Here is an 18,569-nt window from a genome sequence, read left to right as displayed (position 1 = left end):
GTGGCTTGTATGCTGAAAGTGGTGAACCAGGACAAGACCATGACAATGGAACCATATTCACTGCGAGATAGAGCAGCAGACCAGAGGAATGTTAAATATTTGTACTTACAACTTAACTATGTCTATGATTTAGTGTTTGTCTCCTTATTTTTCTAGTAAAGGTGCTTTGTAATTTCTAATATTTTCAGAATACAGAAGAGATTTTACACAGTATAACCAAGATGGTTAGGGGGATCAGAAATAATGATGCCACCCCAACTTGGGGATCTGGAGTGGGTCAGTGAAGTAGAACAGATGGATTGTAGATCAAAGAACAATGGTAAATGTTGATCCCTTCTTTCTTGGCTCATTCCTTTCCAAACTCTGAAATCAGTCTTTGGTCCCATTCTTACATCATTTTTACTCCTTTGCAGGGGCAGAATGAAGTTACCAAATTTAAGGGTGTGCCAAAAGCCTTAGTAATCAACATCAGTAATATTTTTATACCATTTTTTAAAACAAATAAAACTTAATACTAAAAAGAAGTATGATGAACAAAATACTAAACTATTAGGAAAAGGACAAGATCAGCCTGGCCGGATAACTCAGCTGGTTAGAACATCATCCTGATTGATACTCCAAGGTTGAAGGTTCAATTCCTAGTCAGAGCACATACAAATATCAACCAATGAATTTTTCTCTGTGTTCCTTTGTCTCTCTAAAACCATTTTTTTAAAAAGACAGGCTCAGTTGAGCCATATTAGTGCCTGAGGCAAAAGGAAAAGATTAGTAATCCTAATCCTGTCAGTAAAAAGAGCCTTATTTTAAGCATATTGAAGCTTGAGTTCTAGCCCTTTGATTCCTCCCTTCTCACTTCCAAAAATGACCTCACTCCCTAAACCCTAAATCTGTATGATGTTTTCCATACTTGGCTTCCACCCGGCCAGTGTTTGTAGAAAGAACACTGAATTCTAGCCCTGGCTTTTTCATCTGAATTCATGTCTTACTATAAAATCATATAATTGGATTCCAAAGAGTCTCGGTAAGAGAAGTAGTGAGGTTGGTAAAGGTTCCTGCCCCTGCCAGCTGTTCCACAGGAAAGTCCTGTCAATTTCATCTGGAAGTTTAACATCTGCTTGTATACTTAAGAACTACTTAGAATAATCTGCTTGTATACTTAAGAACTACTTAGAATATCTCCTGACTATACTTGAAATATTATCACAACACTCATACCTTATATCAACTGTTTTTCAGCACTTGCTAGGTAAGTGACTATAATATAATATTATTCTAAGTTTTTAACTAATAGAAAATAGTAAAGGAATATTTTGGTTTGCAGCCATTTCTCGGGTTGTTTTTTTTTTAATGTAACATTACCCGGTAGAATGTGTTAGTATGTCAGTTTCCACACTTCTTTTTTCTCCTCCAGTGAGTCCTAGACAATGTGTTTTATAACTCAAATAGTGTTAACGCTTAACTAACTATGCCTCTTAGAAACTAAGCCATATAAGTCATAAAAAGTGCAAATACTACAATTAAGCCAAAACAAAAATATTTCCAATTCTTCAGCATTTGGTAAACTTTTTATAATATTAGCTTTGAGCCTTGACCAGCATGGCTCAGAGGGTTGGGCATCATCCCACAAAAGTAAAGGTTGCTAGTTCAATTCCTGGTCAGGGCACATGACTGAGTTACAGGCCAGGTCCACAGCTGGGGGCTGTTAGAGGCAGCTAATCACTGTCTCTCTCTATCTCCCTCCCTTCCCCTCGCTCTAACACTAAATAAATAAAATCTTTAAAAAATAAATTAGCTTTGAAAAATGAAAGAAAAAAGTTCTAAAATTGAAATTTGACCAAAAAATGATGTTTTCTGTTAAGATACTCTTCCCTATGATGAGATTGTGGATGATATTGTCCATATTATAATTTTTGGAGTTATGTTTTTAAAGTATCTGACCCTCTCTTTTTAAATTATTCAGGTCTCTTTTTCAATTATTCAGGTGCTTGCTTAATGTAAAAAAAAAAGGCACTTGTTAGAAAAGAAGGGCCTTGGCCTTTGCAAAGCAGTTCCCCAATAATTCTGTGGGATTAAGTATCACTTTGCCCCTTTTTAGATGAAGAAACAGGGACTTAGAAAGTAAGAGTAATCTGCAATCACACAGCTAGTAAACTGATATATTTGGGATACAACTCCACGTGCCTTCCAAAATGTGCTCTTAACCAGAAGGACTATTAAATTAGGAGTTTTAAGTTATTTACTAAAGCCAGATATTTTGCAATGGGATTAAAAAAATGTTTTCTGACCTGCACCTGAAAAACAGGAAAAAACTTTATAGTTTCAGGCCCCTTCTAGAAGCAGGTCGGTGTAGCATCACCACTTGAGCTCTCTTGGCCAGAGACCTGTTCGGTCTTTGTGTGTGACTCCACGGAACAAAGTTAGGGTTCATCCCTTCCAACCTTCCTTCTCCTCTCAAGGAAACCTAGAAATTATTGTTTGCTTTAACTATTTTTAAAGAGAAAAACAGTACTTGTACGAAGTAAAATTACTTTTTGTTTATCATATGTACGAAGCAGAATATTTCAAACAATTATAATAATTTGTTTGTTTTGTTTTGTTTTGTTTTGTTTTGGAGAGGTAGCAAAATTATGCTCCAGAAACTATTTTTTATCTTTGCCAGCAACTAATTTAGCACAGGTTTGATGTGGGAGTCATAATTTCACAAGTCAATAGCCTCCAGGATAATATCTCTTAATAAAACTAAATAGACAAATAACAGTCCAAACAAATAACAGATTAATTACAGTTTTTCCAGGCAAGGCGACGTGAAGGAATGAAGTCTAAATTTCATATGAGGTGCATATTTTATACAAGGCTAAGGCACTTGGAGAGTCAGCAACCACCAACCAAACCAAAGGGTTGGTGGTTGGCCAGCTGCCAGCACTAAAGTAAAAGATCCCTATTGCTAGAGCAGGTTGATAGGGTCAAAGATGCCAGTGCCCATAGGTAGTCTGATCACTCACCAGGCCAATGTGGGTTTATCAACAATGTTTTTGAGGAGTATCTCCCCAGGCCGGGAGCAAAGGCCCCAAAGATCTTCAGAAAGTTTCTAGGTTGGGGAACAGTTGCCCTACCCAAACTAAAACTCAAATAGTCCCCACAAACTCAGTATTTATACTCTAAATGTCCCCTTGCCACACAGGCTTCTTTCTCCCTGTGTTCTTATTGATAAGCCCCCAGCAGGGCCCCTCAGCAGCCCAGCTTATCAATGATTAAGATGTAGAATTATGACATTCTGGCACAACTTACTGCATTCCTCTATCAAAGTGACTTTTTTCTTTGTCATAAACAAGTGGATTAAAACAACTTCATGTAAGTCATAAGAAAGCAGTTTTAAAATCACATAAACCAATACACAACATAACATCAAAAGAGACTGAAACAAAAAACTTTTACAAGTGATATAAAACAATGTGACACACCTGTTCCCTCTAAATCTCCCTTCTGCTCTGAAACAGACATTAAATGAATTTATAGAAAGTGTGTGTTCATATACACATACACAAATATACACAGTGCCTGTCATTTTTTTTATATTGCATTTACCATGCCAGACACTCTTCCAGGTGTTTAACATATGAAAAGTCATTTAGTACAACTCTTAAGAGGCAATTGTACTGTTATTGCCCCCACCCCGTTTTTTTGTAGATGAGAAAACAGGCACAAAAAGATAACCTGCCAGAGGTCACACAAAAAGGGTAGACCTTGGATTTGAACTCCCAGGAGCCTGACTCCAAAGCCAGGAATCTTTAACCACTGCTCTTAAGCTTCCTCTATATATGCAGCAGGACATAGACTGGGTATGCCTACAGATGCACATCCATATACATGTTTCATGCTACATTTTAAAAGTTTGTCAGATGTCCTTGCAGACTTTGACATGTAAGCATGAAAGACAGGGAAAGAGTAGCAACTGCCAAAACCAGGGAGTAGAGACTAAGACTACATAACATCTCAGACAGTAACAGGCATGAAATATATTCCTTGACTAAGCAACTAAATTCCTGAAAAATTAAAAGTTTCAGTTCTTATACAAGGAGTAGGGTGAAAATGAGATTGCTTCTGAACTAGTCTTGTAGAAAAGAAAGTAACAATTCTTAAAACTCCGTGGGTCCAGAGGAAGAATCCAATGTATAACAATCAACTCATTAGTGCAATTAGCATCCAGCAGGTAGGCGGGCTCCATCCTGTTGAATTATGCTATAGCCTAAAAGCAAGGCCAGCTTCATAACAAAGGAGCTCCTGTCTTAAGTAACTTTTTATGTCATAAACCATGATAGGAAGGACTCATATTTTGTATCTTAAAGTATTTAAATTAAAACCATACACTCACCCCACAGTAAAAGAATCAATGAAAAGAGGAAGTTGCTGCCACCAGCAATTCAAAAGGTTTAGACATATAACTTTAACAGTGTCTGTTGAGGTATCTCTATTTAACTGCTCTACGCATGCACCACTACTTCTTGGATTTTTTAAAGGCACCAAGAGATCTGTTTTCTGAATTGCAGTCAGTGATCCATTAAAATTTCAAATTTTATTACCGGCACGCTTTGCTTTATTGTGTTTCCTAACTGTTGCTTTTTTTTTTTTACAAACGAAAGGCAAGACCCTCCACTAGAAAAAAAAAAAAAAAAGATCGCTTTATTGCAATACGTGTTTTATTACGATGTCTGGAACCAAATCCACAGTATCTCCGAGATGAGCTTGTATATTATGGTAACTGTTTGAAATGCTCCACTTGTTTCCTTTGCACCTGATAAAGACCGAAATCCTCAACTGCCCGAATGGTCTTGCAGCAGCAATTCTTGCCTATCTTATCAGCCTCACAAAAGCCACTTTTTAAATCTTTTCTACTCCCCGCATCTCCCCACTTCTTCTCGAGGTGTCAGCCAAAACAACTTGTTTCAGTCACTCAGGTTCCACCTTCAAACTTCAAACTTAAAGAGCCTTCTCATTCGCTCTCCCTTTATCCTTTTAGATTTTTACCCTCGAATTTGTCCAACTAACTCAAATTTATCAGTCAACTTTTCCCTTAAATGTCACTTCCTTAGAAGCTCTCAGTGAGCCGAGATGGGATTGGCCTAATTCTACAGTGGGTCACACCCTCCCACTCACCTACTGAGATACAAACTGATCCATAGAGGCGATTGTTCCCATTCCATACAGACGGAGTGAACCGGCTCCTCTGCCGCCGCAAAGTTCCCCTTCGCCTTGTGTCTGCGAGGAGGAGGGTGTGGTGGCGAAGCTTTTAAAACCACCCTGAAACCTTACTTCGACCCTCCAGTTGCTCAATAGTAGGAATCGGAGAAGTCTGCCCCTGGGAACGGAATGATCGGCTGAAGCCCCAAAAAGGGCCTTGCACCCGGGGAAACGCCCGCAGCTGTACTCCCGCGCTCGGGCCACGCTTCGCCCTCCACTCGGGCTCAGTCGGTTCGCGCCCGTCTGTTACCTGCTCGTTTCCGGGGGAACCGCCACTCGCCGCGCGGGCCGAGAGCGCGCCGCGGCCGGGAAAGACGCCGCTCCCGCCAGTCGGATCGAGGTCTAGGTGAGACCGGGCTCTGAGATTCCTGCAGTGTCGCTCCTGGCCATCGGTTCCAGGTAAGCCGGGAGGCTGCCGAACCGGGCCGCGCGGGGCTGTGCTGAGGCTCAGCCGAGCACGTCGCGGAGGCTTCCCGAGCGTCTCCAGTGCGCCGGACCCCGGGACGTCGCGGCTTGGCCGCGAGGGGGTCTCCTCGGTCAGGCAAAGGTCTTGGGAAGGCTCAACTCCCTGGTCCCAGACCTGTGGTATCAGATTGGGGGCGGCGGGCCTTACAAGTTTTCGAGAAGATACTGATCTGAACAAGAATTTGAGGGTTGCCTTGTTATTTCCAAAGAATGACTGTGTTTGGTGGGAGAACGCAGGGAGGAGAGAGAAGGGGTGGGAGGTTAAGGGAGTGAGTGGAGTGGTTGGTACCATTTGAGAACCCACTACCCTCCTACATTCCCTCCTACATTGCCTACACCTCCTGGCCAATTTAAACATCTCTTAATTCTCGCAAGTATTTTACAGTTGAGGATTATTATTACAAATTTACAAGTGAGCTGATTTAGGCTCAGGCAAGTTAGGAATCATCCTGTATAACACAGGTTGAAATGGAGGCCTAGGAATCTACAAGTTTTTTGGGGTTTTTTTTTTTTTTTTTTTAAGTTTTGTGTAACCAGTGGTTCACAAAGGAAGGTTCTGAGATTAACAGCATCACCTGGAAATTTATGGGGAATACTACACACCAACCGAATTAGAAACTGGGGATGTGGCCCAGCAAACAGAAGATCAATTTAGCCACAGTGGGGCAATCGATTGGAGGCACCATTGTGTTTTAGGGTAGAAAAAGGGCTCACACTATAATCCAGGCAAGAGATGTGGGTAGCTTGAACTGGAATGGTAGCAGTGCCTGTAAAACTAGCTGTGTTCAGTTCATGGTCTGTTTTCTTAATGGCCTCATTCTGAAAAGCAGGGAAGACTGATTTGTGTAAGTGCTTGGGAAATGGAAGGCACAGTGATACCTGGAGTGAGTACCTACTATGTTCCTTGTACAGCGCTAGAATCCTTTTTTTTGTACGTATTTTCTTAACAGTTATTTATTTTTTCTTTTGATTTTAGTTTTCCCATTATACTCTGCAATTTACTAGTTGCATGATATTGGTTGGGCAAGTCTCATAAAACACCCTTCAGCCTCAATTTTCTAATCTCTCACTACTCTCTGCAACCTCACACCCAATCCCAGGCAGTCCCCATCTTTCTTAATGCATATACCTCGTGCGTACAGGGGAGAGACCCAGGAAAACTGAGTAAAACTCACCAAAATAACAGAAAACACCGCCTCAAATATTATCTTAAACTCAAGACAAAAAGATGTGGGTGGGAGAGTCAGTTATGGGAGGGTGCAGTAAAAGAATTACTGGAAAACGCACAATAAATGAGGGTAAGATTGTTATGCAGATTGAGTCATTGCCTTCTGCATTGATAAGAGTTCCTAAAGTTTTATTCCTCTTCCTGGTTCTGCCTAGGGAGATACACTTACAAATGGTTTCTCCTACAAATGTAAATGTCTTTTACAAAGGGCAACTTTTATTTGGTGTTCTGAGCGACTCCCTAGCGTACTCTTTGTTAAAATTAACTAGTCTACTATCATCCTACACCAAAGAGGCATGTTTGGGGTGACAAATTCTGTTCCCCTAGAGCCCTTAGGCTGTGAACCTGTATGTACATCTTGTTACTGTATTGAAGACTATAGGCAGTTGTGACGCAATGATACTTATGTAATGTATTGAAATGTACCATGCTCTGGTGATAGGAATTTTTCAGCTCTGTAATAATCTATGGGACCACCAGAGTTATATGTGATTCTTCATTGATCAAAACATTGTTAAGCAGGGTGTGACTGTACCATTCGACAATTAGAAGTTACCAAAACATTATACATAGTGTGGGCAGATAGGGACAGTAGCTTGGCAGAGACTTATGCTTTATTTGATGTACTTCTGTATTGGAATTTATTAAAAGCTGGATAAAATTAAATGTGTTTTAAAATTCTGAAACTTGTCTCCTGCACCTCCGAAATTAGTGTAGGAAGTTTTCTGCATCATGCTATTACGGTGAGCCTGCTGAGAATTAATGTCTTTAATATTCCCTGGGGATTTAACAACTAACCAGACAGCAGTTTTAGGTTAAATATCAGTAGTGCTTTTTATATGTAAGTAAATAAACACACATGTAATATATAATGTAATAAAGTGTAACATTTTATGGGATAATATAAGGTGTGGATTTAGCTAGATTTCTTAGAGCTTTTGAGGTTTTATGAGGTAGTCTTACAATAGTTTTTATTGTACATGTGTTAAATGCCAGCTCCATGACATGTGCCTTGCTTTGTTTTCTCAATGATAGATATCACTCTGAAAAACTGAAGCTCAGAGAAATTTGGCCAAGATAAGTGACCAAGTTGGATGAAAATTCAGTTCTGTCAGGTACTGCTGCATCTCAATTTGTGTTATATCTGCCTCACTGTCATATTCCTGCAATCAATAAGCTCCTGTTTTTCCCCTTAAAACTTTTTTTGGAATATGTTATCAAATGTGAATAAATATGAACATATCAATACAAAAATTATATGGTCTTTGGACTAGATGTAGAGAGATGAATAGAATGCTGAGGGAGTGAAGAAGGGGCAGTATAACTTAGTGACTGACTATCATGCCAGTGGTTATGCCAATTAATGTAATGTTGTGAGTGTATCCAAATTATTGTAGACTCAGCTTTATAGCTCATTGAGGATGATAGCTCTTAACTTAGAAGGTTGTTCTGAGAGCTTACTGGAATCAGAGACTGTATGAAAGGTTCTTAGCTTAATGCCCAACACATAATAAGCCACCCCTAGAGAACATGTCTCTTGGTCCGAGTCTCCCAAAGGAGCAAATTTAGTTCTCGGAAAGAATAAGCAGTGTGCTTTGCAAAGAGGAAGAACAACATGAATGGAAATAAGGTTGATGAAAAATAAACAGTTGCTAAAAAATAAAGGCCAAGTGCTTTAGTGAGGGCCATAGCCAGATGAAGATGATAATTTATGAAGGTATCTGAAAGATAAGAAACTTGAGATAGTATATAAAAGTTTGTGTGTGTATATGCCTTTATATATTTTTCTTAACTTTATATACATATAAAAGGCATACTTCGTACTTGTCAACCTTAGGCCTCATCAAACCCAGTACTTGTTGCATTTTGACAAGAAAAAAAATGGACACTTGGCGCTTGCTCAGGACTCGTACTTGCTAGAAGTTGTATGAGTACAACACCACCCCACAGGAGAAAGTGCTTCATCACTTGGTACTCATTGGTTTCGGCACTCATCACAAGTTCTGGAACGAATTAACAAGTGCCTTGGTACGAGTGTGAGTGTGTGTGTGCGCGCGCAATATAAAAACTTGAGATAGTCAATAGGACAAAAGTAGAGAGGCAGGGAATATTTAAGAGAACTAATCAAATTCAGTGTGTGTGTTATATTTGGATCCATATGCAAATAAATCTAAAATGGAAAACTCCTGCCTTGGCTGGTGTAGCTCAGTGGATTGAGTGCTGGACTGCAAAGCAAAAAAAGGTCACGCTGGTTTGATTCTCAGTCAGGGCAGATGCCTGGGTTGCGGGCCAGGTCCCCAATAGGGGGCGTGCAAGAAGCACCCACACATTGGTATTTCTCTCCCTTTCTTTCTCCTCCCTCCTCCTCTCTCTGAAAATAAATAAATAAATAAATTTTTTAAAAAAATGTTTTAAAGTAAAAAAGCTCCTCCTTGGCCAAGAACAGTAGGCATATATTAGTTGGCATTTATATGATATCCTTATTTTAAAAGGTCCTAATCCCCATTTTATAGGTCAGACAAATGGCATTCAAAAAACATATGTGCATTTTTCCTAAGAAATACAGCATAAATAATCAGAAGTGAAACCTAGTATCCTTTGCATAATGTTGGCCCTGAAACACTGCCCCCCGTAGCATGTTGGTATAATAGCTTTTATTTGTGCAGGCCCAAGACACTGAGTCAAGCTTTGAATTTGGGGATAATTTATCAGTGGAGACTTTGTAGAACTACTGCCGTTTTCCTATTCTGCTGGCAGAAAGTCTGTGTAGTAAAAACTTGCTAGGTCACCAAGATAATTTCAAATGTCAAAACCATGCTTAAAATTGATTGTTGGTGGCTATCTTGAAAACAAGTCAGGAAATTTTCTCCTTAACTTTTTATATGGAAATTTTCAAACCCACAGAAAAGTTGAGTGGATTGTAATAAATATAAATACACTGTATATACTTTTTGCCCGGATTTAACAATTGTCAACCTTTTCCATAGTTGCTTTTTCTCTTATATTTATGCAGTAAGTCCTCACTTAACATCATTGTCGGTTCTATGACTTGAAGGAAAATGCTGTATAACAAAACCAGTTTTACCATCAGCTAATTGATAGAAACAAGAATTAAGTTCTTCTGACATCTCATCAACATTATAACAATATAACATTGAACAAAACAGTGTTATTCAAGGACCTTCTACATATACATTTTTTAATTAATGAACCTTCTGGAAGTAAGTTGCAGTCACCATTTTTTAAATTTTTTAGTTATTGATTTTTTAGAAAGAGGGAGAGAAACATCACTTTGTTGTTCCGCTTATTTATGCATTCGTTGGTTGCTTCTTGTATGTGTCCTGACTAGGGATCGAACCTGCAACCTTGGTGTATCAGAATGATGCTCTAAACAAATGAGCTATCAGGCCAGGGCTATCGGTATGTATTTCTTAAGAACAAGGACATTTTATTTGTTACCTATGATAAGTTAATGTGATAAATTAAGCACAATTTAATACTGATACAATAATGATATCGGTATTAAAATTCTCACATTTGTCCCCAAAATTTCAGTTTAACTTTTAAGATACCAGACTCGATCCAGGTTTGCACATTTTGTCATACTTCTATAGTCTTCAGTCTAGAACTTTTTAAAAAATATTTTAGAGAGAGGGGAAGGGAAGGAGAAACAGAGGGAGAGAAACATCAGTGTGTGGTTGCCTCTCATGCATCCCCTACTGGGGACCTGGCCTGCAACCCAGGCATGTGCCCTCACTGGGAATCGAACCCGTGATTCTTTGCTTCACGGGCCCGTGCTCAATCCACTGAGCTACACCAGCCAGGGCCTAGAACTTTTTTGATTAAATTGAAATGGAATATTTTTGACAAGAATATTTTATAGGCAATGTTATGTGCTCAGTATTGCAGCATATCAGGAAGCACGTAAGGTCAGTTTGTTCCCTATTTTTGTTTTTGATTAATAGAAAAGGTGAATCTCTACAACTATGAAATCTTGTTTTTCCAAGAACTTCCACTCGGTGATTTTAGCATTCATGGATGACTCCTGTGTGGGTATTTTATTACATTGGTGATTGTGGGATCATAGAGTTCAGCCTGTGGTATATACTTAGCAACGAAGCTCAGCTAAGGGGCAGAGGGATAAACAGGTTTGTAGGAGCTGGTCAGTGCATGAGGTCTGGGGGAGGATATCCACTGCTTACTGGGTCTTGAAGCTAGAGCCAGGACTAAAGGACACATTATCTTACCTGCCACCACCTTTGTTCACAGCTCAATGGAGTTTGCGACAGCCCTGGCAGACTTTCAAGCAGGGGCTAGCTGTCCCATCTGTTCGGACTACTTGAAAGACCCAGTGACCATTAACTGTGGGCATAACTTCTGTCTCTCCTGCATCAGTATGTCCTGGAAGGATCTAACTGATACTTTCCCCTGCCCTTTTTGCCGATTTTGCTGTCTAGAAAGGAAATTTGCAAGCAACCCCCAGCTGGGCAATTTGACTGAAATTGCTAGGTTACTCCAGATAAGAAGAAGCAAGAGGAAGAGACAAGAAGAGAAGCTTTTATGTAAAAAGCACAATCAGGTTTTGACCTTTTTCTGTCAGAAGGACTTAGAGGTTTTGTGTGCACAGTGCACTTTCTCTGATGATCACCGGAAACATTATGTTTGGCCCATAGAGAAGGCCGCCCCCTATCATCGGCAAAGATTGGAATATTGCCTTGAACCATGGAAAGATAGAGTGGAACAAATTGAAAAGGTGATAACTATGCAAACCAGAAAATCACTGGAACTGAAGAAGAAGGTAGAATATAGGAGAGAAGAAATAAGGTCTGAATTTGAGCAACTTCTGTTGTTTCTTCAAAACGAGCAAGAGACTGTTCTTCGGCAATTACAAGATGAAGAAACGAATATTTTAGCAAAACTAAATGAAAACATAACAAATTTTTCAGATCATGTTTCCACATTAAAATATTTATTAAAGGAGATAGACAGCAAATATGTGAAGTCAAAACTGGAATTCCTGACAGATGTTAAAAGCATCTACCATAGATATAAAACCTTAAAGGCCCCTGAACCTTTTTCATTCCAGTTAAAAGAATATGGTTACCATCTTCCTCCACAATATTCTGGCCTAAACAAAATTATCAAGCATTTTCACGTTGATGTATTTCTAGATCCCGAAACAGCACATCGTAAACTTATTGTTTCACATGATAGAAAAACTGTACAATATGGAAATAGAATGCAAAACGTACCCCATAACCCAAAGAGATTTTATCTCTGCCCAGTTGTTCTGGGTTCTGAGGGATATGATTCAGGCAGACAGTATTGGGAGGTAGAAGTGAAAGACAAGACTGAATGGGCCTTGGGCGTCTGCAAAGACTCTCTTCCCAGAAGAAGAAAGAGTCAGAATGCTTCGATTTTATTAGAGGATGGGTTGTGGTGTATCAGGCGAGGTGGTCCAATTAATTACACTGCACTGGGTCCTGAAAAGGTTAATTTTCTGCCAAAAGTAATACCTAGAAAGATTGGCATTTTTTTAGACTATGAATTGGGTGAGGTTTCCTTTTACAACTTGAGTGATAGATCTCTGCTTCATGTTTTTAGTGATTACTTTACAGGAGCACTTTGGCCCTATTTCCATACTGGAACTGACTCAAAACCTCTTAAAATCTGTACGGTAACAGATTTTGAATAATGAGCTATTGGGAGACTTGTTTATTTACCTTAATAACTCTGTAATGTGCTTTGTTCTTTTTCTTGTCTTTCTCAGTTTTGACGTAATACAATGAAAAATGAAATGGTGATCTCACCATATATATACTTATGTATGCACACACAATCAATAGATAATCTTCCCTCTGTTTCTTTTTAAGCAATGTACCCTCTCTGTTCAGCTGCCATCCCTCACCTCGTTTGGGAACTGACCTTTCTTCTTGAAATCCCTGTTGATTAGTTGTTTTTTTCTTTTTAGGTTTACTCTATTCAAGGAATCACATCTTAACAATATTGGGACTTCTAATCCATGAACTCATTTATTTGGGTCTTTAACTTCTCTCCAATTTTTATAGTTTTTAGTATATCTGACTTTCACATTTTGGGGTAGATTTATCCCTAAGTAGAATCCATTGGATTTTCTGTAGAGGTGCTCATGCCATTTGTAAATAGACTTCCACTTTTTCATTTACAGCCTAAGTTCTTTTTCTTTTCTTGCCTATTTGCACTGACTAGGACCTCCAGCACAGGGTTGATTCTTATTTTGATTGGGTTTATCCCCCATTTTACTGCTCACATTTACTCAATTTCTATTCTTTTTTTTGTTGTTACTTTTATTACCTAACTTGGATAGCTCTCAGTCTTCGCTTAAAATGATCTTTAATATTGTCAATTCAATATTACCTCACCATTTCCCCACTGATGGGTATATATTAAGGTCATGCTAACTTTTGCAAATAATGTACATTGAATATATATTTATACTTTTCCATTGTGGACCATAATGAAAAAGAAGACACCCACATACATAACCATGACCTGACACTAACATCACCTTTGAACTCTGCCTCTTCTCAGCCCATCTCTTCCTGGTTCTATTCAGTTCTCTCCACCATTCTTAATTTGACATTCTACTGAGTTTTACATAAAATCAACACTGGATTATTCTGTCAGGGTTTTTTTCCCCCATGTTCATGAGATTAATCATGCTTTTGCTTAAGGTAGTATTTGTTTTCACTCCACTTCTGATGGATACTCAGTTTGAAACTATGAAAATTATACATCTGGTTTCTTTGTAGTGTAAATTAATGGACCTTCATCTTGATTGGATACTGCAATTTTTCCCCCAAAGTTAGTGCCAAATTACACTCCTACACAGTGTATAAATGTCCTCATTGCTCTGCATTAACAGTTCAATTCTAACAAATTCTTTACTAGTTTGCAGGATGTTAAATGTTATCTATAGTTATAATTATTTCTATGATTTCTAATAGAGTATATTTCCATAAGTTTAAGTTATCCCTGTTTCTTCCCTATAAAGTACCTGTTCTTTTTTTTTTCCTTTTTTTTTTAATGGTCTTGCTAAGATCAGCAATGAACTCATTTCTTTAAATTGACTTTAGAGAGAGAGAAGAAAAAGAAAGCCCTGGCTGGCGTAGCTCAGTGGATCGAGTGCGGGCCTGCGAACCAGAGTATCGCGGTTTGATTCCCAGTCAGGGCACATGCCTGGGTTGCAGGCCAGTTCCCGGCAGGGGACGCATGAGAGGCAACCACACATTGGTGTTTCTCTCCCACTCTTTCTCCTTCCCTTCCCCTCTCTCGAAAAATAAATAAAGAAAATATTTAAAAAAAGAAAAAGAAAGAGAGAAACATCAGTTTGTTATTCCACTTACTTGTGTATTAATTTGTTGATCTTTTGTATGTGCCCTGACCAGGGATCAAATCCACACCTTGGTGCATTGGGACATTGCTTATAACCAACTGAACTATCTGACTAGTGCTCCTTGTTTTTCAATTAGTCTATTTGTCTCATTGATATCAACTCTTCTGGGTTCTAGTCCTGTAGAAATTAGTCACTGCAGGTATCTTCAAGTTTATCTCTTATGGTGTCTCGTACAGAATTTCTTATATTTGATGTAGTTGATTATATTGGTCTTTCAAGGTTTGAATTCTTGTTGAAGAAATCCTATCCTACACTAATGCTATTAAAATACTCTGCATGCTTCTAAACATTTTAAACATAATTGGAGTTGATAGTGTTTGGGGGAATAGGATGGGGCCCGCCTGGATATTTAGTTATATATAATGAATAAATAACCAGTGGTCACAACTCAACTTATTAAGCAGTCCATCATTTTTTCAACTGATTTGCAATGCTACTTGTATCTGACATAGAATCTGTTCTACTGGTCTGTTGGTCTATCCTTGGGCCAATACCATGCTCAAATATTACAGCTCACTCGTTCGTGATATCTGGTGGAAATTTTCATCATCCATTCAGGGTTATCTTGGCAACTCTTGGCCTCTTCCATGTAAATTTACAATCAGTTTACTAAATTAAACATAACCATGGAGAATTAATTTGAAATTGCATTGAAGCTGTAAGTCAAATTGGACAAAATAGACAATCTCCACTTTATGGAGTTGCCTGAACATAATACACCTTTACATCTATTTAAGTGTCTCTTAAAAATTTATATGACATCTACCAGTTGGCTGCCTTAGGTTATAATTAAACTTTATAATTCACATGACATCAAGATTACTCAGAATGATACAGTGTAATCAGCTTGCCAGCAGCTTTCCTTTTTATGGAAATCCTTGCTGTAGTCTATATAGCTTAGAAGTCCAGGAGTACTTTCCTTGGGTTCCCTATGAGATGGCTCAGGTGGACATAAATGAGACATTGACAAAAGCTTCACAGTCCAGAAGACCACTAAATCTTAATTTCCTGACAAGTGAGTGGGCTCCATAGATCGAAAAGGACCTTATGAAATTTTACTAAAGATTATTAAGTGATCTCCGGAGGAAGCACATATACAAGGTAGCAAAAGTTTTAGAGTTTGAACTTTGTAGGTTTTGGAACCAGTTTCCTTACCTTTAAAATAGAAAAATAATCAACTTCATAAAGTTGATTAAAGACTTAAGTGCTCCCAGCTGCCACCCTCAATAATACCATGACTTCAGACCTAGTCTCCCCTTTCTCATTTCGATTAAACAATGCAGCTAAGCATTTTGTGCTTTAAGAATAGTTTATTTGATTCCAACTGAATCTTTAATCCAGTGTTAATGTTTTTGTTAATGTTCATTGTTTACAAGATTTATTAGAATTACCAACCATTGCTTTATAATCACCATTGCCAACTTAGAGGCAACCCCTTTCAACTCATGTTCTCTGGGTATTTTATAGTCACTAAATAAGCTAATAGTGATACTTATGAATTTTTTAGTTTGAGGTATCATTTGATGTCCTACTTCGGAAGATGAGAATTTCACCCTGGCCCTCTCCAAATAGAATTCTTCATTTTTTTATATTTTCTGATGTTTACATGCAGTGGTCTAAATCTGTCAATTTAAGCACATGTAGCTTTCTACCACTTTGATTTTGCAGATTACCCGAGGAGCCATCTTACCAACCCCAGTGCAGGCAGGTTGTTCACTAAGCCAACTGCTCAGATAACATCTTGGGGGTGGATACCCTTAGCTTCTCTTGAGTTTTTCCTATTTCCATATCTTTGTCCATTCAGAAGTTAGTGTCTCATTCTGTTGGAGAATGTCCTTCAGTAGCTTCCTAATCAGAGTACATGGGAAATAAATTGTATGAGGACTGTATGTCTGAAAATGTCTTTAGGCTATCCTGATATTTAACTGAACGTTCCTCAGGGTACAAAATTCTAGTTTTGAAATAATTTGCTCATTTTTAGCATTTTCATTGTGGTATCTAAAGTGTATAAAACACATCAGCATAGACAATATGCTATAAGCACAACTTTTTAAAGAAATTGTATTCATTGATTTTAGAGAGAGAAACCAGTTTGTTGTTTCACTTATTTATGCATTTATTGGTTGATTATGTGACCTGACTGGGGATAGGACCCACAACCTTGGCAAACTGTGATGACATTCTACCCAGCTGAGCTACCCAACCAGAGCCTAAGCACAACTTTCAATACTGTATACAGAATTGGTCGGTTAACCTGACAAGGAATTCATATTCAGGGATGTTCAGCTGGCTTTCCCATGAAGAACCTCAAGCCCCATGTGCTACAATTGCTTCAGTTATCTTAATCTACAAATTCTGAAGCTATAATTAAAATAATGGATTACAATGGACAAAAAATGGATGGCATTGGTGGAACTGGACATACATGGATTGACTAAAGTGTTTGAGTCACTCCACACTGTAGCCGGAATAGGACAATAAAGTACAGGGAAGGAACCCTGCAGGCTGTACCTCATTAAACATGGGCCTAGAACTCCAAAAACATCTGTCCAGTCATCGATTTTTGAGGGTGCTGGTAGCCTCATAGTAACTATCAATATAATGTTAGATGAATCTTGCTTTATGGAATTGTGTTTGCTTCAAGTGAACCATTTACAAGATCAAAGCACCCAAAGGACAGAATGCTGGGAACAGTGAAGTTACAAACAAGACAATGTATAGTGACTGCCTGCTAAATATATAGACAATTTTAAAAATGTCTACATGTAGGGCAAAGTTTTGACTGAGACTTGATTTTTTTTTTATTACCCAGTAGTTGTTAACCTTTACACACAAAGAACTATTGACAGTTATCTATTGAGAGGAGCAATAATTGTGCAAATCAAATTGGCTTAGGTCATTTCTTAGCCTACATGATGGAAAACCTATGTAAATAATGTAGAGGTATTCCTTTACATGTTTAAAGGAAAAGACTAGTTGAACTGTTCAACTTCATATACCTTTAATGTAAAAGACCCCCATACCCTACCTTAGCTGTATTCCATTTCCTCTCTGGAACCAAGTTGTGAAAAAAGCCTGTAATCATCATTCCTTAATTAAAATGGGCTTGCCCTGGAGTTTTTATCATTTAATAGTGGTTGTGGATACTTTTAATACCAGTTAGTGATTGTCAGTCTGACTGATACCGTTTTCTCTGCTAGCTCACTTACTAGAGCTCTGAATATGAAAACGTGTCTGAAAATTTTGTTTTCATTTACTTTGTGTCTAATATCTTGTTCTTTATACTCAAGGCTGCAGCTTGTTCATTTTCCAATAAGGGCATACATTACTCAGAACCAGAGTTTAATCTCTCCCTCTAATATTCTGTAGCTTTAATGTATATATAATAGAGTGTAATGATAACCTTTAAATGGCTTTTGCTTCCTCTTTGAGGCAGCTTGCTCTATGGTACAACAGGTGACCCAGTGGGACACTATTATAGATACAAACTTTCTAGGTCCTTCTCACTGAATGAATGAATGAATGAATGAATGGGAGCGGAGGGCTGAACATTATAGTATTTCCATTGCAGCCTTTTGCTCGTGCTACTTATTTAGAGTTGGTTGGCAAGTTCAGTGATCTATCAGGGTATTAATACTAAAATACCTGCCAACAGAGTCAGCACCAGACCAGGCAGGGAAAGAAACCATTTAGCCCTCCCCAGGACTGGTGATTGCAAGAGCAACAGCAGTTGGGCCACAGGGTTATCACTGGGTCTCTGGGAACCCGCACAGTCAGGGTTGCCATGCCTCAGTGTAAAGTTTGTCAAGGTGACCTACTCAACGCCCTGAGCAGAGAACACAGTGCTCGCCCAGCTGACTGCACAGCCTTTACTCCAAATGGTGGGGCTAGGTTGAAGAGAACAGCTTTTCCTGCCCATAACCTGTGTCTTTACACCTTCCTGGTGCCTGACGTCATGGACAGGCTCCATGGTCACCCAGACCTCCTTCGGCTTTACGGGGCAGGACAAACCCACGAGCCCCCTGCATGCAGCACAGCCAGTCGTAACCCAGCAGCTCCGACTTCTACCTCGGTTCTGGAGAGCTGCTGGTCCGAGCAGCGCCTCAGGCTGTACGAGGTAATGATGTGGGAAGCTTTGGAAAACCTTTGTTCACCCAAAACCCCAGGCGCCCTGGGAGAGTGATAAGGCCGTCTGGGAAAAGC

At 38.9% G+C, this 18,569-nt stretch overlaps 1 protein-coding gene across 1 annotated transcript; it reads left to right on the top strand.

Annotated features, from left to right (window-relative positions):
* Positions 1-5,216: 5,216 nt before the first annotated feature.
* On the top strand, positions 5,217-17,232 carry TRIM60 (tripartite motif containing 60). The gene is made up of 3 exons (XM_037140514.2): positions 5,217-5,637; positions 7,967-8,046; positions 11,201-17,232. The coding sequence occupies exon 3, from the start codon at positions 11,205-11,207 to the stop codon at positions 12,624-12,626; it is 1,422 nt and encodes a 473-aa protein (XP_036996409.2). The 5' UTR covers positions 5,217-5,637; positions 7,967-8,046; positions 11,201-11,204; the 3' UTR covers positions 12,627-17,232.
* The last annotated feature ends 1,337 nt before the right edge of the window (positions 17,233-18,569 follow it).

The sequence above is a fragment of the Artibeus jamaicensis genome, unplaced genomic scaffold (genome assembly GCF_021234435.1).
Source record: "Artibeus jamaicensis isolate MK-2021 breed Jamaican fruit bat unplaced genomic scaffold, CSHL_Jam_final scaffold_537, whole genome shotgun sequence".
NCBI classification, from domain to species: domain Eukaryota; kingdom Metazoa; phylum Chordata; class Mammalia; order Chiroptera; family Phyllostomidae; genus Artibeus; species Artibeus jamaicensis.
The sequence above is the reverse complement of the archived record's forward strand: the minus strand, read 5'-3'. Positions and strand labels throughout refer to the sequence as shown.

What these genes read in the sequence shown, in the direction of transcription:
- TRIM60 (XM_037140514.2), top strand. Translation starts at nt 11,205, where the DNA reads ATGGAGTTTGCGACAGCCCTGGCAGACTTTCAAGCAGGGGCTAGCTGT.